This window comes from Camelus ferus, chromosome 15, assembly GCF_009834535.1.
Source record: "Camelus ferus isolate YT-003-E chromosome 15, BCGSAC_Cfer_1.0, whole genome shotgun sequence".
NCBI classification, from domain to species: domain Eukaryota; kingdom Metazoa; phylum Chordata; class Mammalia; order Artiodactyla; family Camelidae; genus Camelus; species Camelus ferus.
In genome coordinates, this window is record NC_045710.1 from 17959671 (window position 1) to 17983504 (window position 23834).

General features: G+C 42.8%; 1 protein-coding gene and 1 non-coding gene across 2 annotated transcripts in view; one reads left to right on the forward strand and one right to left on the reverse strand.

The window, feature by feature from the left end:
- Window positions 1–1647: 1647 nt before the first annotated feature.
- The window catches only part of HADHA (hydroxyacyl-CoA dehydrogenase trifunctional multienzyme complex subunit alpha), a 38338-nt gene continuing 16151 nt past the window's right edge, over window positions 1648–23834 (reverse strand). Inside the window, exons 8-20 of the mRNA XM_006190216.3 lie at window positions 19298–19420; window positions 18684–18802; window positions 16516–16572; window positions 14732–14841; window positions 12455–12589; window positions 10145–10316; window positions 7821–7907; window positions 5151–5291; window positions 4645–4713; window positions 3673–3868; window positions 2879–2993; window positions 2243–2388; window positions 1648–2155 (exon numbers count right to left, since the gene is read on the reverse strand). Coding sequence (XP_006190278.1) covers window positions 2010–2155; window positions 2243–2388; window positions 2879–2993; window positions 3673–3868; window positions 4645–4713; window positions 5151–5291; window positions 7821–7907; window positions 10145–10316; window positions 12455–12589; window positions 14732–14841; window positions 16516–16572; window positions 18684–18802; window positions 19298–19420 — 1616 coding nt within the window. The 3' untranslated portion in view covers window positions 1648–2009. The remainder of the gene's footprint in view (window positions 2156–2242; window positions 2389–2878; window positions 2994–3672; window positions 3869–4644; window positions 4714–5150; window positions 5292–7820; window positions 7908–10144; window positions 10317–12454; window positions 12590–14731; window positions 14842–16515; window positions 16573–18683; window positions 18803–19297; window positions 19421–23834) is intronic.
- On the forward strand, window positions 21339–21439 carry LOC116669104. The gene has a single exon (XR_004326489.1). It is a non-coding gene; the product is annotated as a small nucleolar RNA U13 (small nucleolar RNA).

Below are 23834 nucleotides of genomic sequence, written 5' to 3' on the forward strand. Positions count from 1 at the left end.
TGTCTGCCCACCCACCCTGTGCCCTTCCCCACCTCGCCTACCAGAACCGCACTCATTCCCGTGCCGCTAGTGTCAGGCCCAGGGGCATCAGCCTTCTCGTCTGCCTTACCTAGCCTACCTAGATATTTATTTCCTCTGTTTTCCTATCTTAAGAGTAGCGAAGCCATGCTGGGGCTCACGCCCTAAGCAAGGCTGCCTGGGCGCTGAGGGAAGGGGAGTCAGGAAGTAGAGCACAGAAACTGTGATGCTGAGACATTTGGTTTCCTTGCTGGTCACTTAATGAATCCTCAAGGGCTAGTGAAATAAACGCTAGACCACTGAAGACTAGTGCAGGTGGAATCTGGGTGTCACCGTGTTCTTTTGGAGGGCCGTGGGGACTGAGACACAACGTGCATGCTTTGTGGGCAGGAGAGGACTTGGGAAATGTGTGTGCACACGGCCCATTCTTATTATGTTCCCCAGAGGCAGCTGGAGGTGTGGCTCTCACTACTTTCTGAAAACCCCTCACTGGCCCCTACCCTACATGGACCTTCAACTCCCACTAATGTTGCAACATCATTCACGCCTCCCTAGTGCTGCTGAGTGGAAAGATCGTACTTCAAAGCTCCATGCCACCGGCCAGGGCCCAGGTTTAACTTCCTGCCCTGTCCAAACGCCTGCCTTGAGCCTCTCACCCCACTCCCTGACCCCATTCCCGAAGCCTGTTAATAGCCTTGCTGTAGAGGATCAGTTCTCTACCTTCTATTGGTCACCTGAAAACCCTACCTCAGCGATGCCTTTGTTTTAGAGTCCGGCTTCCTGGCAACCAGCTGTGAGCATTGAGTAGCCCAGGAGCTAAGCTCTCCACCTGCCTGTCCCAGCAGCAGAGCTGTGCCCGGAGGGCGACTGAGATACAGCTGGAGCAGAGGCAGGAGGAATCGGTGCTGTCTCAATGTTGAGACTGCCCAGTGCAGTGGGACTTGCATTATGATTCCACACCCCCTCAGCGTGCATCCTTCTGCCAGACCCAGTGAGGAGTCCCAAAGCTGTTTACCCCGACTGGGTAAGGCTTCTGCCAGAACACAAGTACAGGAACTTTCCACACCGGGGGCAGGGGGGAGGGGAAGAGTGGAGGCGGAGGTGGGTTGACTCGGTGCCCTTGTGCTGCTCACACAGGCTGCGTGTGATCACTATGCAGGCACTGTCCACCTTCCGTGCTCTGGGGCCGCCAAGACGTGCAGGGTATACTGACCAGGAAAATGTTATCTCCTCTGCTGAACTCCAGTGTTCCCACAAACGTCCTGAGGTGCGCACGTGAATGAGGCACCAAGAAAAGAACTGGGCAGAATTGTGTGATGAAGACTTGGGAAAAGGAATCTTACATGCTGGCCCTCCGTACCCCTTACACTCGCGCTGCTCTGGTTCACCAGCGCCTCTTCCTCACTAAGCAGAAGCCCATCCAAAGCATATAAATACAGTCAGTTTCAAAGGATTCAGGTCCATAAAACCCCACTTTCCACCACTGCAGTCTCTCTTAAGGTGCTGCCCAAAACTCTGCCAACACATTCCTCCCCAAAGCACAGGGCTTTATTCCAGCTCACTCCTTGAAGGAAGGGTTTAAACCAGAGGGCAAAGACAGAAGAGAAAGGAACAGGCAGGCAGAGAAGCTGATGAAGAGCCTGGTTTTTACTGTTATGTGTTTGGCTGGGTGCAGACTTGTCCTTACCACCACTGGCCTCCCGGGAGGAACAGGCAGCAAGGATGACTCCAGAGACGCTGCCAGCCTGGGCTTTGAGGCTTATGAATTCATGAGCACGGTGTGTTCCACCTTCCGACATGAAGTACAAACTACTTCACAGCCAGACTTCACCAGGAGGGAGAGACGGTCATAGCTCAAGGCACTTTAATCAAGGCACACACCCAGGGCGAGTTTGTTTTCCTTCTGGTTACTCATACATCTAGACACTACTCTGCTGGAGACCCAGTACGGCTGGCATCAGTGGGCGAGCGACCAGGACGTGAGGGCTTGCTCACTGGTAGAACCTCTTGTTAGGGCTGCTGGCGTGGTCAAGGAGCAGCTGGCACGGGGTGAACTGTTTTCCATAGGCTGCCTCATACTTCCGGAGCCGGTCCACTATCTTCTGAGCGCCATACAGATCCACAAAGCGGAAGGGCCCTAAGTGAAGAAATAGGACCTTGTTGAAGGAGAAGCAAAGTGAGCATGAGAATAAAGCAAGCTACATTCTCAGTTTGCAAGACCAACCTCCAAGACACGGCGGGAAGCCGAGCCCAAAGACGGCGCCGATGTCTCCCTCTGCAGGCGTGGCCAAGATCCCTTCCTGCAGGCACAGGATGGCCTCGTTCACGAATCTGGTCACCAGGCGGTACTGGATGTCTTCATCCGAGGAGCTGCCAACAGGGAGAGACGTTCAGGTAGAGGGAGAGTCAAAGGCGCAGGATGTGAGGGAGGGCCGGCCCCAGTCAACCTTCAACTCTAGGGAAGATGCCACCCGCGGAAAAAGATAGCAGAGAGTGACATGCCCCAGTTAACCTGACACTGAGAACAGGCTCTGGCAGGGCAGGCAGTATCTTGACATCAGCAGTTGTAAGTTACACATAAATAATAATCTATCGTTAATGATGATAAATGATGTGGACCTAGGATAATCGCCTTCTCGGTGCTGAGACCGGCAGAGGGCAGGCTTCCCAAGGCTCGGCTGCAGTCCTTACACTGATGCCTGGCAGAGAACAAGGTGGAATGTGGAAGGGCCAAAAGTGTTAAGAATCAGGAATGTTCTTTATGGTCAGGTATGGCGATCATAACAAAAAAGATGGAAGAGGGGCCCAGAAGCTGGGGAGAAACACGCTTCCACACCCTCAGCCCCTCAAATAAACTTACACCTCAGGATGAGGAGCCAACTTCAGACTTGCCAAAATGCTGTCCATGTCAGAATTCAAATTCTTACTCTTCACACCCTCCTGGTAGATGTAAAAGCCCTTCCCGGACTTGCGACCTAAAGGACGTGGGAAAGGGAGAGTTACAGGTTCTCAGCACACGGGCCTGAGACAGTCTGCTACAAAGCTCTAGCCTCTTCTGTACGCCTGCACTTCTAGATCCAGCCCACCCTAGAAATTAGTGTTTGTCGGAAGAGTTGGCAGAGAAGGAAAAAAGATCTTGTGTTTCCTGCAGCTTGGACGTCTGTGTATCTGGGTGGGAAAGGCCATGTGAGTGAGTTTTAATGTCCAGATATGCACCACCAGACCCTAGGACACTCAGGGCCTACTGCTGATTTTGCTGCTGCTTTGCCAAGAGAGAAGGCCAGCTCTTCGGTGGGCCTCAACTACGTGCTCTGTACTTAGAGGCTTACTTTCTCCCCTCAGGTAGTCAGACAACAGGGAGAGCCTGGCCATAATGCTCCTGCAGCATCACAGACGTAGGAGAGGCCTTATGCAGGATGAGATGCCTGTCAGTCCTGCACAGTCTGGGCAATGGCAGAGCCTTCTGCCTTTTGTCCATGGTCTATAGGCCCAGCCTAAGAAGAGGTTGTCATGAAATGATTTTTTAAATTCCCTATGCGGTGAGCTCTATGTTTAAGAAACACACTTTTCTACACTTTGGGCCTTCTGTAACTCTTTGGTCTCAGGAATCTTTGTCACTAATGGTGCTAGTTATGTTTCTTTGCGGCTACTCACCCAGGAAACCCCTGGATACCATCTGCTTCAGCAGTTCTATGTTTCCACCTGCAAACCGATCCCCAAAGGTTTTGCCTAGATCTTCTGCTACGTGTTTTGCGACATCCACGCCAACTTCATCCACCAGTGTGGCAGCGCCCACAGGAAAGCCAAATCTCATGGTCAGGGAATCCAGCTTCTTAGGGTCAACTCCTTCCTGGATGGGGAAGGAGAGCTGGGATCTCAGGGGAAGGCCTTCCCAGATTCTCCTAAGGGCTCCCTGGACTGGCCCTCAGAAACAGCCCTGTGTAGCACCCACTTCTCTTCTGGGTGCCACCTGGCCAGGCCCAGGACTGGGACTGTTTCACTCAGGGAAGCACAAAGAAGTTTGGGAGCCACAAGGGGAAGTCTGAGCCTTCCCTAACCCACAGCATTTTAAGGAAGTCTAGAGATGAACAAATTATTCATTTCCTTCTTGTTTGCAATCCTGAATCTCAATAATAACGAGATTCCATGGCAGACAGGGCTAAGTCTCCCATTACCAAGGAGCAGTGCGGTAGAGTCTCATGATCCCCATGTCTGATCAGAGCCCCGTGAGGAGGGGCCACGCCCCTTCCCGCCAGTGAATGACCCCTACGGCCGCCAGAGGGCTCTGAGTGCGGCAGAAGCAGATGTAGCACCAATCAGACCAAAGGGCCCTCTTCTGGATGTGGGAGGCAGAAACAGCACACAGAGCATGTCAGGAGGCCTCTGGCTTGAAGAAGCAGGGAGGATGAGAAGGGGGCAGAGCTAAAATTCTGCCTATTTTAGTCCAGCATTAGCCCATAACTTCCCAACACCACGTGGAAAGGGAGGGAACCAAAGGGCCTTTGGGGAGAAGAGCCAGGAGTTAGTGCATTAGAAGGAAGCCTCTTCCTCACCTTGACATTACCAGTTTGGAGGACTGGTTTAAGGAGTGGAAGATATCTCCAACAGTCCAAGAGTGATACCAACCTGGAGAATTCTGATGACTTCAAACATCATGGGTGCGAGGCACCTGGTGGTATAGAAGCCAGGTCCATCCTGCCAAGGGAGAGAACATGAGCTCACTGGCCCCTCAGTTGAGGGCACTGCCTGGATCTGAAAGCAGTCTTCCTCCCCCAGAAGTCATTTCAGAATTCAAGGTGATTTATAATCTCAATCAGAATCCTTAAAGTTAAACTGCAGGGGAAGCCATCGCCAGAGGCAGCCCAGCTTGAATCCAAGAGCACAGCAGACGGTCTCATGGCCACCTGAAAGGTCTGCAATGGCTGGGAGAACCTCCTGTGTCCCAGACAATCCCCACCCCAGACCCTAGCTCAGCAGTACAGTCACACCATTGTCCACACTGTAGATGACCAAGGGGAAATCATACCAAAAGCTGGTGTATTTGCCCCAGAAGAGTTACAAACAAACCTGGAAGTATCAGGAGTTGTCATAGAACTCTTCTGAATCTACTGGTCTGATACACAGCTCCTTACCTTAACCACAATGATGACCTTCCCCTGTTTGAGACCAACTGCTACAGCAATAGCAGTTGTGTCCTTAGAAGTTTTGTCAGTTGTGATAATCTCCAGTAGCTGCATCTTGTCCACAGGAGAGAAGTAGTGCATGCCAATCACCTGGCAAGGGGAGCAAAACGCCGACAGATTTAAGAATCCTGTGTGGGGAAACTAACAGCATTTTTGTCTGTTTGCTAAGAAAGCATTGCAGAGAAAGTGGGTTGTAATATAGGAATACTGCTTGACACAGTCGAGTGGTTTGGCTCCACGGTACTTTGATAAAGAATTCCACATGCTCAGAGGAGCACTTACAGGCATCCTCTTTCATCTGCTTCTGGGGCCTTTCACTAAGGGCAGTGGGTCCTGCTAATAATTAATGCCCAAAACACAGCTAAAGGCCAAACTAGATTTACTGGGGAAGCATGAATGAGGGTTCATTTATATTAATGATGCTGATGGTTTGGGTGAGATGGTCCACTTTTTTCGGGAGGAGGTGGGTGAAGCAGGCAGAAGAATTAATGTGCTGGACTGTCAGAGACGTACTTGGATTTTACACAGGAGGGTCTCACCATCAGTGAGATAGCTTCACCAGATAGCTTCAATCAACTATGGAGCCAACTGACTGAATCTCATTCAACCAACTGGTTTGAGTCCTCAGATGTGAAACCTGAGGATATGGAGGGCCGACTGTAGTCACTGTACCACACCATTTTATCTAAGCTACTTGAGTTTCCATGGATTTTGGTATCTGCTAGGGGTCCTGGAACTAATCCCCCACGGGTACCAAGGGACGGCTGTACTGGGTTTAAATAATATTTCTCAACACTCAGATACCCTCGAAACTCATTAAACCAGTGATTCTCAAAGTCTCAAAGTCTCAAGGCAGCATGCACACCACCTGGGCATGTCAGAACTGCAGATTCTCAGGCCCACTCCAGACTTCACTGAACGAGGAGCTCCAAGGGCAGGGCCCTGATCTGCGTTTAGGAAGCCTTCCAGGTGATTCTGATACATGCTGAAGTTTGAGAACAACCTCGTTAAGCTAATAATTATAGTCTTCACAACTGAATTGTGAAGAAGTCTATTCATTAATTTATAGTTTTGCCCCTTCACTTTAGCTATAAGCTATATCAAATATCTACCATTTACTGACTGCTTACACCCACTATTCGTTAATATAGTCATCATTTATCCCTTACATTTAATCCATTACAACTCTGTGAAGTAGTCAAATTATCTAGATGAGGAAGAAGAATATCAGGAGGTTAAATTTAGTAGCCCAAGGTCAGTTAGTAAATGGCAGAGTGGGATTCCAGTAAGGTTGGCCTGTCTCCACAGCCTACCCACTTACCAGTGTGTAATGCACAGGTCACTTAAATGTGACACCAACTTATCAATCCAAAAGTTCCTTCTAACTTCTAAATTGTTCTTCTATGTCCAAAATACTTAATAAGATAGGACCCGAATCAGATGGAACCCCTGAGCAAAAGCAATTAGCCTCTACGATATATAATTTATATTCAATAAAATGCACAGATCTTAAATGTTATCAGTTTGATGAGTTCTGACAACTGTTTATATACCCACGTCATCACTACGCCATGCAAATCTATTTACATCTCTCAAAAAAGTTGTGCCGAAAGTGACCAACTTTGTCGTGGATTGCTGAGACTCTCCCAGCAATCAAAGGCACGACAACAGTCTTCTTTGCTGGCTATAAATGCTGCAAAGGTGCTTCAAGTGATGTGGCATGGACAGATCGTCCCTCTGCCTTTGTCCTATGTCTGTGTCTCCCCTCAGTGCCCCACAATCCGCTGCCACTTCTCCCTGTCACCTCTTCTGTCATTACCGAACCTACCTCTATTGGTCCCACATCACTTCTAATCTGCTGTGTGCCAGGGAACAAGATTGCCCTGTGTTAGCAAGCTATTACAAGAGAAATAAACAGGCTTTTGCGCTCTTAGCACATGGACTTTGTATTAACAATTTCAGCTACTTAAGGGACTTATAGTTCCTGCCTACTTTTGGATGGTTCTGATTGGCTGGGGCTAACTGGTATCCTCCAGAGAGGGGAGGTGTTTTATTTTTCCTTGAATGATTTCACTTGATTTCTCTGGTAGAGAGCAGAAGGCCAAAGATAAATTTCTAGGCATCATTCCAAATGCTCACTGAAAGTGCTTCTACACCTACCCCTCTCATGTCCTGGGTAGAGGGTCTAAGTGAACCCATGGGTGGACACATCCCCCACACCCCTGGTCTTCCATTCCCAATCTGGAGTTGGAACCAAACCCATCCTAGACAGTCACCAAAGTCTGCTCTGTAGCTCAAGGGTTATTCTGGAGCATCCTTTCTTATTTTAGGGCCTATCTTCAATACCCAGCTATAATAAAGGTAAGTATAGCCTGAACCTGGATAACAATACCCATTAGAGAGGCAAATCACCTATAAAGGTGCATTTCAGTTGTACTTCACTTGCTCCAGCATCTCACACTGGTCATGGTACTAGCCTTTCTGTGCCCAGTTTTGGGGACTACACCATCACCCTTGTCCACTTCATAATCCACACCAATCTCTTCTCACGATCTAAGCCTTCATCAGTGAGCCGGAAGCAGTAAAACATTTCAGGGTTTTCCTCTGTTTGGAATTTACCTTCTCAGGTCTTTTACTGACAGTAGCAATTTCACTGATTGGGAGAGCAGATGTGTTGCTGGCAAAGATACAGTAATCTGGAATCACCTGCAGGGGAAGAACATTTAAGAATGTGTTGTGTCGGCCTGGGAGGTAACTGGAGTCTAAAGCAAAGCCAGTGAGTGACACCCGAGCCCTGCCCACCCTCTCACGCAGAACTGGTCAGACAGAAGACACCCCATCCTTCACCTTTGTAAGAACAAGCCCTAATGTGCATGCCTATTTCATGTTATAGTGTTTTACACCACTGTACACACTGCACAGAAACAGTACACCACTGTAATTCTATCCATAGTATGTGAATACTATTATTTATCAACCTGGAAAACAGTCTCTAATGTAGACTGTCTCAGCATTCTGCCCACAACCCCAACTTATTTATGTTTTTATTCGGATGCTTAGATGAAAAACATGGAAGTCACATCTGTCAAATTTGTGCAAATCTGGGACAGGCCAAATCCTAACATCAAGGTTCAAGATACATTCAATACACTGAAAAGCTGAGTGTAACATAAGATCAGTTATAATGAGGATAAAGGTAAAGTACTGCATAAAGATCTTGTAAAAAAGAAAAAAAGAGGGAAAAAAGAACTGGATGGGCACCTAATGGGCAAGACCTAGCCTGGCAGTAAACTTGTGCTAAAGATCCCATGATTTTAGTTAATCAAAAGTATAATGTAGGGGAAAGGAGATCCTGACCATAAGAAAGCTAACAGTCTCAAGTTGCATTACTGGGGGTATGGTAGCCAACGCTGGTTGGAAAGTTCTCTATGGAGAGCAAACCAATGTCTCCGAAGATGGCTGGCAACAATTCTTCCCCTCCTTGCACACGTGCATCTCTCCTCCCATCCAGAGGCAGAGTCTCTTTCCCTTCCCTGAAATCTGGGCTGGCCTGTGACTTGCTTTTATCAGTGAGAAGCAGCAGCAGCGACCCGGCCAGTGCCAGGCCTCACCTTAGCAAGCCCGCTAGCTTCTGCTTTTGCTCTCCGGGAGGCCAGTGGCCACGCTGCAGAGAAGTTCCAGCAGGACTACCAGGTGGAGACAGGCCACGGGGGAAGGGAGGCGCCCCGGCCAAGCTTTTATTTGAATGCAGTCCTGTGAGTGACCCCACTGGGAAGCCTTTGTTTCAACAGGAACCACTACATTGATTTGCTCATAGTCTGCACTTCTCTTGATCTGATCCCTCTTCTTTTTCTCCTTTCCTTGATCACTGGCTTCCCAACTGCTAAAATTAACAAATTTTTCTCTACTCTGATCCTCCCAAACCCTGATTTTCCAAAGGCAAATACCATCATCTAGTCAGGTGGTAAATGCTCTTTTAGTGGGAAAAAGGCCGTGTCTTTCTGCGGCTCCTCAGCCTACCTACCACTGGCTCAGCAGCGCCCACAAAGCCCCAGGAACGTCGTCGACGTACCTCAGCTGAAATGCCACCTCGCATACATGGAATACACGTGTACCCAGCTCTTCCAAATTTTCTCCCTTAGCTGAGTCTATATTTCACTCTGTCTAAAGATTTTGGAATGTGTTTCACAAGTGGACACTGTCCCGAACAGAGCTGCTTGTCTTTCGTTTCTAAACCCTCATTAGGTTGAGTCATTAGTAGAGCGGAGACCATCCTCACGTGGAAGGGAGTCTTAGGAGTAGGCCCACTGCTCAAGACACCTGGAGCACTGCTGAGGCAGTGTCACTGTACTTACACCATTCACTAACCTACACTGTGTATTGCACTGGAGGCTAGTCAAGGCTCTGGGTCTGTCTCATGCCTGGATCACTGCCATTTCTTCTTTCCTTCCGCCTTCATACTGCACGCTGCAAGTACTTATTTTGTTCATCTCAATAACTACGTACAGCATTTAGACTCAAGACCAAAGCAGCACTTCCACAAAATGAGCATCTGAATCCTGCCTGGAAAAACTGTTTCTCTCCTATTTCCTTTGCTGCCTAACGAAGTTTATGTATAGCTTGCAGCCAACCAAAAATGTCAAGACGTCTGCCCACACTCCTTGAGGCTATTTGTATATTTGGGTGACTGAACTCTCACTCACATAAGGCTACGAACCCCGTGCTTAGGTTAATAAGCTACTTGTTTGTCTTCCCTTAGGGCTCTGATTTGACCTTTATAACAATACACAGTGTGCATGAGCTCACATAAAAACTTACGTTTGGGAGACAACAGCCCTATAAAGAGAACCACGAGTTTCCTATAGTTCTTTAAAATAAAAAACCCCATCTCCGTGTTCTCCACTCCCTACGCTGGGATCCAGCACAGCAGGCCCCTCACTTACCGCTTCTACTTCCTTTAGCACTCTGTGCTTAAGACTGAGGTCCTCAAAAACGGCTTCAATCACCATGTCGGCCTTTTCAAAACCCTGGTAATCAAGCTGTCCAGTCAAGTTGCTGAAAATGGAGTCCCTTTCAAATGATGTTATGGCTTTCTTCTTCACTTTATCATTCAGTCTAGAAAAAACCACACTCCTAGTCAGAGGGGGAGAACAGGGAGCTAACATTTACTGAGTATCCATGGGCCAGACAGTGTGCTCTGTGTTTTCACCAACTCAGTGAGGTAGTTGTGTTACTCCCTTGCTCAAAGAGGCTCAGAGGGACTTGTGGTCAAAGAACTAGTCGAGGGAAGGTATTAGAGTCAAAGACAAGGTTGACCCCCACATCCACGTTCCTTCTACTATTAGGTGTCTCTAAACACCCAACCTGCATAAACGATACCACTCATAAAACAGTTAAATCTGCCAAGAGGAGTGAACAGGAATCCCAGAAAGGCAAAACAGAAGGGCAACTCTGGTAATTCTCTCCCTAAAATAGAGGGAAGAGCCAACATGTGTCCTGGACCACAGGGGTTTACACTTGCTTACATATCATTTTGTTACTCTGTAATTGTGATCTACTGGAGGACAGAGACCAAGCATTATTTCTTGTATTTTTAATCCACTTCCTGATCAGCACCTAGAAAGCACATTGTATTGATTACATAAAATATCAACTCAATGTTTCTTCTTTCCCAAAGAGAGCTAAAAAGGATTCCTGCTACTCAGACACTTAACTGATTATTTTCTCTTGCCAAGGAAAACAGGCTCTCTTAGGCTTTAATCTAACCACAATTTCAGAATAAATGACCTAGAGTTTTCCTCTGAATGAAGAATGAAGCTAAACACCATTCATTAGTTTCCTTAACCAAAAGAAAAATTAAAGCTACAAGGCAAGTTCAAAGAAGTAGTCAGTGAAAGCCTTAAAAGTATAGATTCAAACATCCTGGTTCCTGACAATCACGTCAGCAGTCAGCAACAAGATGCCTGCAAGAGCGCAAAACAGTATTAGTTGCTCTAATTCCAATGCCTAATGAAACTATTCCCAAGAAAGGGCAGGACACACATGTGTCCCACGCCAGCAGGACGGTGAGGGCACTCACCACCACAGAGCCTGATGCTTCTGAGACAAAAAGGGAAACCCGGGACAGTGATATCCAAGAGCTTGAGGGGAAAAAGCTGTCCTAGAGCAGCAATTTCTGATTTTGGTGACTGTGAAATGCCGTTTGGGAACTCCTCTGTGCTAGTTTTGGAGGAATGCTGGTATTGAGCACATGCCATTTTAGGGTCAAAATCTTTTACTACAACGCCTTGCCTTCTTACATTAAGATAGTTGCTATCTCCCAACATAATTAAATCTGCCAGGTCCGGGACAGTATTATGGTAGCAATAAATGAGCTTCTCTGCAGAAAAGGGGTAAAAATATGCTTATGCTACATAATCTGTTTAAGAAACAAACAAAAAAAGCTTACTCAGCTAAAAGTCACATGCAAAATGGTCTAAGTGCAGCCAGCCTTAGACAGTCCATTACAATGAGCAGAGAAATGAGCTGAAACCAATCCCCAGCTTGGCCAAGTTGCTGCTCCATTTTCCCCCTCTGCAAAACACACGGTAGGTGTGTGTGTGTAGGTGGGGTGGGCAGTGGGAGGAGTGGAAGGAGTGGGGGAAAGGGGGGGAGACGGGCAAGAAGGAGAATAATATTCACCCTTTATTAACTCAGAGGTAAGATGGAGACACAATCTGTAAAGATTCAGATATTATGGAAGCAAATCAGTTAACGGCTTCTCTATGGTAACGCCAGTCAGGAAATACAAGGTTCATGAGTTCTGGTCCCAGCCCTACCTGCAAAGTACAATTACACAAGTTTCCTCACATCCTAATCTCAGTTCTCTCCACAGAGTCATGCTGTCTCATTATTCCACAACAACAGTGCAATTAAATGGAAATTGTCAAAATTCAAAAACATGAGAATTTCTAGTCTGATACCAAAGCATAAAATATGCATTAAATATGCATTAATATGGCATTAAAAAACACCTAACAGATAAGGTATTCTCTTCTGTACTCAAAGACTCCAATGATGTTAATGGTTTATCATACCTGTAACAACAACAATAAAAAGTGAAAGAAGGAATTATCACTGTTTCTAAAAATCACAAGGTACGAGACTTAACTATTTAGTATCCAGCACAGATCAGGTACAGGAAGAAGGAAACCGTGACGGCAAAAAAACAGAACACACTGTACTCCCCTGGCAAAGGCAGAGAGCAGGCTTACCCTTTGAACACTTGTTGCTGTCCTCGCCCCAACGCGCCTAATGTAGCATCCTTAAGTATAGTCTTTAGGCCCTTATCCACGGAGACCTGGGCGATGCCGGCTCCCATCAGCCCTGCGCCAAGAATGGCGAGGTGCCTGAAAGGAAGGGATAAAATGACTTTTGGTCAACAACTTTCAATCAACTCAGCAAAAGTGGGAGATCGCCCAGCTTATCATCCAACGAACCAACTGAAGCAGGCACAACAATAAGGTATTTCGAATTAATTTTTATCTACAAAAAGACACCTTTCATAAATGATTGACTTTCAAAGTTAAATGCAAAAATCCATTAGGTCTAAAAGAACTGGTCTGCCCAAGAAGATAGAATTATACTGATCTTCAGTCATGCCTGGAGATCACTGGAAACAAAACAAGCTGGCTTACACTTAAATTAACATGAATATTTTTCTTCAAACAAAAGCCAAATGCAGCGATATGCCCAAAGACAAATCTCTTCTTCCAACTACTTGTTTGTTAGTGATTTTCCCATTTTCCAGTCATCTTTCATTTCTCCTGATATCTGTGCCTTCCTCACCCCTTAGCTGGATTGGTTCTAAAGTCTCTTGGACAGTTTCTTTGCTTCCAGACCTAACCCCTCCCTCAAACACCTCCACACCTGCACACCCCTGCCCTTTCCACCCCCGAATTTCTCTCAACTTGTCGGGACCATCTGGCTTTCCCCATAATATTCTGGAATGGCTTCATGTACATTATATTTGTCTACTCAGTTAAATTATTTTTGAGGGACAGAGATCATGACTCTTTCGTTTTCCATAGTTCTGGCATAATATGCCCATAAATAACAAAAAAAAATTTTTTTCAGAACAACTCTCATCATAAAAGCAGCCCAAGTTTACAACATGGTAGGCCTAAACTAGAGTTGTTTCATTCTTAACAATCCTGATTATAATGTTCTAGTATCATACTCAAGACCTGGAAAGGAAACTTAATTTCAAGTCCTGGGAGTATCTTTCAGATGCAGCTTTGTAATAATACATGTATTTATGTGGTGATTTTTAAGTAACTGCAGAACATGAAAAAATAGGGTAGAGAAATATGAATAGGGGCTGAAAAAATGACTCATATATTTACTGCATCAAACTTTAAAAATTTGACAAATGACCCCACAAAAATTAAGACAACCATAGAATAGGAAGAAATTTGTAACATGTAGAGCAGACAAAGGATTACTACTGGGGAAATATATAGAACATACTTATAAATTTAAAAAGACAATCCGATAAAATGGGCAAGGGTTTATATAAAGCAATTCACAAAAGAAGAAAATACATTTCCAATAAAGATGCTCAATCTCCCTAACAACCTGCGAAATGCAAATTAAAATGAGATATTCTCTCCCCATCAGATTGGCAAAAATTTAAAAAGTATCAGTAAGGATGTAAAGAAATTGGTTCTTTCACGCATAGGTGATGGAAGTGTATTTTGTCCTATGTACATGGTCAAATTTATTGAAACAAAAAATCACATCCTCTATTACCTAGTAATTCTACTTCTCGCTATTTACTCCAGAGAAATGCACTTGTACACAAGATGATATGCTGTGAACAGTCATACAATATTTATAATAATGAAAAACTGTAAACAGCCATCAATCCATTAGTAGATTAAAATGAATGAGTTAACATACAGTGTCCAAGTCATTCCACTGACTAAAAAGAGCAAGTTGCAGGATTCATGCAGAAGGATCCCTTTTATATTAAAACACTCAAACCATAAACACAAAACAGGTTTATCTAGTATTTAAACTTATTTACAATAGTTTTTTTTAAAAAGGAGAATAAGAATGCATTCTTTGCATAAAAAATTAATTTATAAGGAGGAAAACAGGAAAATCAATAAGAAATTCAAATTTTTATCCAAAAGGCAAGAGGCAAGAGGCCCAGAGAGACAGGAGTGGAACTATTACTGACACCTGGGAAAGCAGGAAAGGGGGACACCATTTCTTCAATGTTCTTTATTAAATTTTCCATTCAACTTATTCTGCCTTGCATACTTTATAATTTATTCTTCATTTCTAAGATGATGTTACCTTTTTTCTTCAATTTATTGAATGCCAAAAAGTTCTTGGCAGGAAGAGGGGTCTAATGTGCTCAGGGCAGAAGAGGGTTAGGGCAAGGCTGAAGGTATCGTATCCATCTGACTCTGCAGATCTTCAGACATCTACAAGCTTAGCACATACTGAATTCCACAGGGCTTCCTAGGTAGAGTTGAACTTACTGAACTTCCTTCTGCGGAGCTCCAAATTTATTCTTCTTGCATAGGGTCTGACCATGGTAAAGTCCCATCAAGGCCTTTGATTCTTTGGTCATTGCAAGCTCTCCAAATTTCTGGAAAGTAAAGAGGAACAAGAAAAGGTAGAACTTTCCAGGACTGGAGACGTGGATTCCTTCAGTTCGGTTTCTCTGCAGAGCAGAGGTAACACACACGAAGCCTCAGGTCCTCTGGGGTCTCAGTGGTGCCGGAGCTGCAGAAGTCTGTCTCCTGCAGATGTTCTTTCTTTCCCTCTCCTCATCTGTACCACTTCTGACTACTGCTTTGAAAGGATCTGGATATAACTGAGCTCTTAGATTCCCTTAGATTTCCTACACCAGAGGTTGTGGTGATCTTTCTCATGGAATTAGAGTCAGAGCAAAATGGACCTTCACAATTATTTCAACCAACCCTCTCATTTTAAAGATTGAGGAGAGGAGGCCCAACGACTTGCTCAAAGCCACACTGCCTCAAAGGGGCAGAAACAGAACTTGAACTCAGGCAGTAGGACTCCCAACTCCATGGTTAGCAGGCTGCCCCATGTGGTATCTACCACTTTAACAAGTACTTTAACACTTAGACAGAGAACAAGTCTCAACTTAGTGGTTAAAAGCATGAGATTTAGAGTCCGGTTTTGACAAAACCGGGTTTGAATCCTAGCTCTGCCATTTCCCAGTTGTGAAGCTTTCTTCATCCTTAAAATGGGAAAAACAATACCTATTTTACAGTAGTGTTGTGGGAAATCAATGAAAATGCTAGAAAAATGACTGGGGGCTCACTGTTCCCTGTTACCATCATCAATATTACATGAACTTACTGCTATGATTACATGGTTACAAACAGCATTTTAAAGGAGGAATCCCTCTAATAAAGCTGCCTTCATATCCAAACAGAACATGAAATAATGTTCTACTAATCTTGACAAAGTAGGTTCTATTGACCAAACCAGTGATTTTCAGACCCTGGGTAGAGATCTATCAGTGGTCATTAATTTAGTGGGCAAGGCTAAGTAGAACAGATAGAAAACGCCAAGCACAGTGTTCAGGCTAATTTGTGAAACTTGTGCTTCACTCTTTCTGTATACATGTACACATGTACCTGGTTACAATGTAAAAGAATACATCAGAGTGCATTCCAGTCAGCAACCCAGTACGAGAAATGCTTTCTCTGGAACTTGTCCTGAGATCTTCAGATACTTTTTGTCCTTTTATCAAAGAGCAATCATCATTCTATGATGGTCTAGAACTTCAAAACAACCCAAACCACCTAAATCTACAGTATCACCAACTTGTTAGGAAAGTGGAAGGGGTGAGGCTGGTTTGTGTGTCCCTCCGTCTTTCTGTTTTAGTCAGTGCAAAACATTTCCCTTCATTTCCTGATTCACCAAAGCGGGGCTGGCTTCAGTTTTCTCTGTAGGACCCAACAAGTAAGAACCACATTTTTCTATCAGCATGCTCATTTTATCACAACAAATCCAGCCCAACCTCAGAACAAAGGTGTTCAAACAATTCATTCTGAAAGGATTATAACTCTGCCCCTGCTCCTTCTGGTTGTTCTCTCATGATTGAGAGCAAGTTCAAATATCTGGGGACCAGTAGGGCTTTCTTAGCATCTACTTGCTCGCTGAGATTAATCATAAGAAATGACAACCACGGGAAGAAAACTTTACTAGGTTTTGAAATTTTTTCATTTTACACAGATCTTGGTCTTCTGGTACCTAACAATAAAACACTGAAAGGAAATAACTTTACCTGAGATTCAGAGAGATAGCCGGCGTCACTCCCTTGCTCGATCCCAGTCTTTACTACCTAAAGAATATAGAAAGCACTTGTTACGTGTTGGAATGGATTAGCGAGATGCACAGTAAGGCTGAAGAAACTGCTAGTGTTGTTAATCCTCAAAGACTAAGTCCAAGTCTAGACTGGCGTGATTAAGAGAAGAGGACTGAGGCCTGGCTGCTTAAGACTGATATAAATCTGCATCTCTGAGGCTACTGCTAAAGCTAGTGTAAAATAGAAGGAAATAAAATGGACGGAAAGAGAATTAAACAGAACAGGGAAAGACACAGAGGTTCCACAGCTCAAACTCTACCTCCTCATTCACCTTCGGATCCTGTTATTTTATCGGAGAAAGAGCTGCCGTCACCCCTCTCCAAGTCCAGTGACAGGTTTACCTTTTCCTCTTAAGTCCCTTCCCTCCTGCTTAAATGGCTCTTCCAGCTCCTCTCCTGTTCTCCAAATGTGGGCAAATCCCCAAAGTTCTACGTTCAGCCCTTTTTTCTCTCTGTGATTTTTTCCGCAGGCATATCGTTTAGTCCATTACATTAACCATCAACATCATGAAATTCAATTTAACATGTGGGGTAAGTACTATCCTAAGTATGAAAGAAATGACCCTGTACTCAATCACCATAATTTATGGGAAAGACATTACAAACAAACAAATCTATATCCTTAACTAACTTCTCTGCCTAAACTACTGTTGCTTGAATTTCCTGAAATACCTAATCTCAACACTTCTAAAACTTAACTCACAACCTCCCTTTGGCAAGTTTCTTACTATCTTCATATTTTCACTTTTACTCTTCTATCTCAGGGTCTTATTCAGACTTCAGGTCTCAGTTACCAAGATAGCTTCTTAGTTCACTGCTCTACTTTGTCTCTCTTTTAAATCCATTTTTACTCACTACCATGAAAATGGTTCTCTACGGTCTACACAGGACAAACATCAAATTTCTTAATTACTGTCAGCCTTTAAAAAAAAATCTAGCTTCAGTCTGCCTTTCTGAAGACATTGCATTATCCTCCCATGAAAACTGATTTCATTAAATGTTCCTTGAAGAACTTCATGCTTTCTGGCCTCTGTAACTTTGCTCAAAATGCCCACCCTGTCAAAGGAGAAGGTGTAGCTCAAGTTGTAGTGTGTGCTTAGCATCCATGAGGTCCTGGGTTCAATCCTCAGTACTTCCTCTAAAAATAAATAAATAAAACCTAACTACTACCCTCAAAAAAAAAAAAAAAGCCCATCCTTTCTGGCACTGCTTTCTCTTCAGCTATTCTCTACCCATTTTTCAGGGCTCAGGTCAAATTCCATGAGACTCCTCCTAATTTCTCTGGTTCACAGTGACTGTTTCTTCTTCTGTGAACTCAGCAGTTTCCTCTGTCCCAGTTATCTGGCATTAATCCTATGCAGCTGTATAACGTCCCCTATACTGTCATTTGCCTTACCACACATATATGTCTAATCTCCCCAACCCAGCCTGTGAGATGAATGGAGGTAGGAATCATGTTTTATATTTTATGGACTTTGATGTCTTCTGCTCAAAATACATTTGTTGACTAATTCATCCTCCAACTTTGAAATCTTTGGTTTCATGCTCTTTTAATCTTGGACCTTGCAGGTTGAAAATTTTGTAAGTTTTAAAGTCTACCTTCAGACAGAAGTTTCGTCAACACTGTGATCATTTTAATTATCCTCCTTGACCTTTTCCAAACTTCTCTGTAGCATTACACCTTTTTTATAATTATGGCCATGGGGAAGTCAATGAGACATTTTAGGTACTGACAAAGATTTAGACTAAGGATAGAATACAGCCATCAATTTTATTTAAACTCCTTCTTAATGCCCAATATTTTACTGGCTTGTTACAATGATATGACATAGGTTCCTTTCCTGGTTTATATCTGGAGGTTTTAAACTGATCAACTAAAAAGTATGCCTGTCACTAATTTTTCTCAAATATATCCATTTATATAAATCCTCATAGCTTGCTATATGCTCTTCTGCTATTTTTTGTTTTAATAGCAGAATGAAAAAACTTTAGTACTGGCATACATGGTTCAGAATGGCAATAAAGAGTACATGCTCTAGACAAAACGAAGAAATGTGAGAAATGTGGGAGCAGGGGGTAAAGACTCACATCAATTATTTTCAGAGGTGCGGGATAAAGGCCTTTGGTCTGCTTTCGTACTTTTTCTTCCACCTTTTTGTAAATCTGTTGCCTGACAAATGGAATACTCATGGCATACGATGTCAATTCTGTAAGGTAAAATGCTTTTAGATCCTTACTGGAAAGAGCCCAGCTTCCCTTGTTTGTTTTACTGTAAATTCCATGAAAATGCAGTACTCCTAGCTATCTGAAAGAACTGATCTTTATTCTGATATACAAAATCTAAATTAAAAAAAAAAATCTAAATTTCAACCCAAGCACTTCTTTAAACATGGTTTAATTAATTGATAAATGTTAAAGTTGGGTGTTGGGTACATGAGTGTTTATTACACTATTATATTATTCAACTTTGGTATTAATGTTTTAAATTTTCCAAAATAAAGTTAAAAAAAAAAACATGTCTTTAACTAACCAGCGTAAGGTTCATGACTTGATCCTAGAGCAGAGTTAGTGCGCCCTTTAAGGTTGACTTTATGCCTAGAGTAAATAATGCACTTACCTCTTCCTCAGTTTGAATTTAGACCAAACAAAATTAAAATCCCTGGAAAGAAGCTTTCCCTCTGTTCTTTAATAATGACACTCACTTTCCACCAATCCCTTGTCTCTCTTTGGAGAGATCTTTTTATCAGCTAATCCTTTGGCAAAAGTAATTGCAACTTCTTCTAGGTATTCAATTGTCCGTTCCTCTGGAGGTTTTAATCCTGGTCCTGTAAAAATGGACACAACAGACTGGAATTAAATCTGGCTTGGATCAGTCCCAGGTGGGAAAAACCCAGGCAGGCCAAAGCCAAAGGCTCTGGCACCCACTTTCAGTGCAGCTTTCCATGTCAGACCCGAGACTGGTAGGTGAGAGTTGTGAACTATGAACTATGAACTCAAAGAGAGAAGTTACACTGAGTGATGGTGCAACAACCTACTCCAGGTAGAAAATAAATCTTAAGCCATATTTGCCTGGCTTCCACTTCTGAGTAGGATGTAGCACGTCTTGTGAGGCCTGTATTCTTGCTGCAAAACTGAGAAAAATGAATAAACTGCAAAATTATATGGTAAAGACAAATGTGGAAGTAACAAAGGTTATATGAACTGGAATCCCAGAGAAGGAAGAGCTTGTATGAGGTGAACTGATGACTGCTGGACATTCTCTTTTCTGGGGGTATACGTGATGCTTCTGGGCTGAAGACTGGACCTAGCTCAAGCAGAAGGATGCTGCTGGGGGAAAGTGAAATAATCAGTTTTTGGTGGTCACATAACAGATCAGAACTAGAAGAAACCAAATGCAAAGCTAGTTTTCCCCGGGGAACATTTGTGGGGTTCTAAGGTGGTGCAGGAGGCTGGAAGCGACAGTGAAATCACTCAGTGTCATAACCTTTAGCACATGGAGTACTTCCACAGAGAGCGACATTCTAAAAACATGCAGCTGATTTTCACTTACGGCATCTGCCTGATAACACACTTGCTGGAGGCAGGAGACTAAAGAGCTAGACTCAAAAGACTCAAAGGCTGTTTTCACAGGGTCAGGAAAACAGACACCTACCAGGCTCTCAATCAAAAGCCTGTAAGAGCCACACTGGAGAAAGAGGCGGCTGGGGTTGAAAAGGCAAAATCCCAACAGGGAGAGAAGCCCGTAACAAGCATGCAACCAATTCCTCCCTTAAGACATTTGCCTTATTTTGACCTTGTGTGAAGGAGAAAGAAAAAGAACTAAGCCCTAAACTTTCAAGGAGCAAAAGTACACAGGGCCCACGAAAGTCATACTGCAGCCTGCAGGGAGGCTGAGGCACCTGGAATTTGTGACGAATACTGGACAGTAGTTGCTACACAAAAGAGCTCCAGAGATCTATACAGTGGCCCCTTGAAACTCTGGCCAAGTGTCATTCCGCACATGCATGTGAGAAAACTACCCGAGGTCAGGGAAGAACCATCGTAAAGGCATAAAAAAAAGCAAGAAAAAAAATGGCCCACAGCTAGGAGACAAATTCACTGACAGATGCAGAAATGAGAAGGTGAAATCAGCAGACAGAATGTTAGAAAGGCTATTGTAAATTCATGCTATATGCTCAAGAAGCTAAAGGGAAACAGAAACATAATGTGGAGAAATTGAAGACATAAAAGTGGATCAAATGCTACTTCTAGATATGGAAGAAAACAATACCTGAAATGAAAAATACAAGTGATTCGACTGATGGCTAATCATGCAGGGAAGAAGAAAAGATCAGGAAACTCGAATGCATGGCAACAGAAAATATAATTACTAAAAAAGAAAAACAGTTTCATTTTGGGACAATACCAAGTGATCTAACATGTGTGAGGTTGAAGTCTCAGAAAAGGGATGTGGGAGATGGAAAAAAATTTGAAGAAATAGCCAAAAAGTTTCCAATTTTGATGAAAACTATAAGCCCACTATCTAAGAGGCTCAATGAATCCCATGCATAAAAAAACAAAAACCAAAAAAAAAAAAAAAAAAAAAAGCCCCCAAGGTACATCAGAAATTGCTAAAATCAGTAATAAAGGGAAAATCTGAGAGCAGTTGGGGGCAGAGTAGCACAGGTGTAGAGAAGACACATTATACATGGATGAACAAAGATAAAAATGGCAACAGGCTTTTCATCAGAAATTATGCAAGCAATTCTTTTGTAGTTCATGAGCATGATGACTGGGTGTTCAGGCGTTTGTGTGACATGTGCCTCCCTCAAACCTTGTTATGTCAGCACATTACCTGTCTGACGTGAAAAGAAAAAAAAAAAGAGAGAAATTATGCAAACAACAATGCAGTGCAGACATGTATAATGTACCAAAAGAAAAACACTGGAAATCTGAAATTCTATGCCCATCAAAATGAAGTTTTGAAAAACAAAGCTGAAATAAAGATTTTTTTCAAACAAATTAAGAAGTGAGAGAACTAACTGCCAGCAGACCTACACTACAAAGTATGTTAAAGGAAGTTCTTCGTTGGGAGGAAAAACCAGATGGGAACTTGGATATGTACAAAGGATAAAGAGCACTAAAAATGATGAATATGTGGGTAAACAGAAAAGATGCTTTTCTCATTTTCAAATCTCTTTAAAAAGTAATTGTCTAGAGGGGAGGGTATAGCTCAGTGGTAGAGTGCATGCTTAGCATGCATGAGGTCTGGGGTTCAATCCCCAGTATTTCCATTTAATAAACAAACAAACAAACAAACAAACAAATCTAATTACCCCCCTCCAAAAGATAATTTTTTAAAGCAAAAACAGCAATATGCTGAGGAATGTATAATATATGCAGAAGTATAACAACAATAGCACAAAGAATGAGGGAAAATCAAATATACTCTTTAAAAAATTTTTTAATGAAGTATAGTTGATTTGATATACTATGTTAGTTTCTGGTATAGAGCAAAGTGATTCAGTTATATGTATATATTTTCTTTTCATATTCTTTTTCATTATAGGGAATTATAAGTTACTGAATATAGTTCCTTGTGCTATACAGTAGGACCTTGCTGTTTATCTATTTTATATACAGCTGTGTATATCTGTTAATCCCAAACTTAATTGATTACCATCTTCCCCTTTGGTAACCATAAATTTGTTTTCTATGTCTGTCTGTTTCTGTTTTGAAATAAGTTCATTTGTACCATATTTCAGATTCCACATATAGTAATACCATATGGTATTTGTTCTTCTCTGTCTGATTTCCTTCAAAAGTATACTCTTTTAAGGTTCTTACCCTGTATGTCAAGTGATACATAATTTCAAGACCAACTATATGTTAAAGATGTATAGTAAACCTCAGAACAACCATTAAAAGGGTAAAGCAAAGTAAAAATCCAATAGTGAAGATAAAAAATGATTAATCCAAAGAAAGGAGGAAGAAGAAAAAAGAGAACAAAGAACAGATACAACATATAGAAAACAAACAGCATTAAATGAAGCTGAAATGCTGGAAATGTGTTGGTGTACTGTAGAGGAAAGTATTGAAAGGCTTAAGGAAACTGGAATATTAGTGTGGATTTATCACACTGGACCTGCTCAGCCACCCTGGAAAGGATCAGGACATACCTTTCTCACCATGACTGTGAGAAATCAATTTGGGAGGGAAGGCCCAGCATCCCTGAAGAGCTCTGTGGTTGCTCTTCTCTGTAGGTCAGAAATTACAGTGGGACCTTTTTCACAAAACTAGAATAATCCTAAAATTTATATGGAATCACAAAAGACCCAGAATTGCCAAAGCAATACTGAAGGAAAAGGATGAAGCTGGACAAATAACCCTCCCAGACTTCAGACAGTACTACAGAGCTACAGTAATCAAAACAGTGTGGTATTGGCATAAAAACACACATATGGATCAATGGAAGAGGATAGAGAGCCCAGAAATAAATCTATGCAGTTACGGTCAATTAATCTTTGACAAAGAAGGAAAGAATATACAATAGAGAAAAGTGTTGTTAGGAAAACTGGAGAGCCACATGTAAATCAATGAAATTAGAACAATCCCTTACACCACACAGAAAAATAAACTCAAAATGGCTTAAAGACTTAAACATAAGACAAGACACTATAAACCCCCTAGAAGAAGACATAGGTAAAACATTTTCTGACATAAATCTTAGTAATGTTCTCCTAGGACAGTTGACCCAAGCAGTAGAAATAAAAGCAAAAATAAACAAATGGGACCTACTTAAACTTATAAGCTTTTGCACAGCAAAGGAAACCATAAGCAAAACAAAAAGACAACCTATGGAATGGGAGAAAATATTTGCAAATGATGTGACTGACAAGGGCTTAATTTCCAGAATATATATACAGCTGACACAACTAATAACAAAAGAAAACCAAATCCAAAAATGGGCAGAAGACCTAAACAAGCAATTCTCCAATGATGACATACAAATGGCCAATAGGCACATGAAAAAATGCTCAATATCACTAATTATCAGAGAAATGCAAATCAAAACTACAATGAGGTATCACCTCACACCAGTCAGTATGGCCATCATTCAAAAGTCTACAAACAATAAATGCTGGAGATGGTGTGGAGAAAAGGGAACCCTCCTACACTGTTGGTAGGAATGTAGTTTGGTGCAGCCATTATGGAAAACAGTATGGAGATTCCTCAAAAAACTAAAAATAGAATTACCAT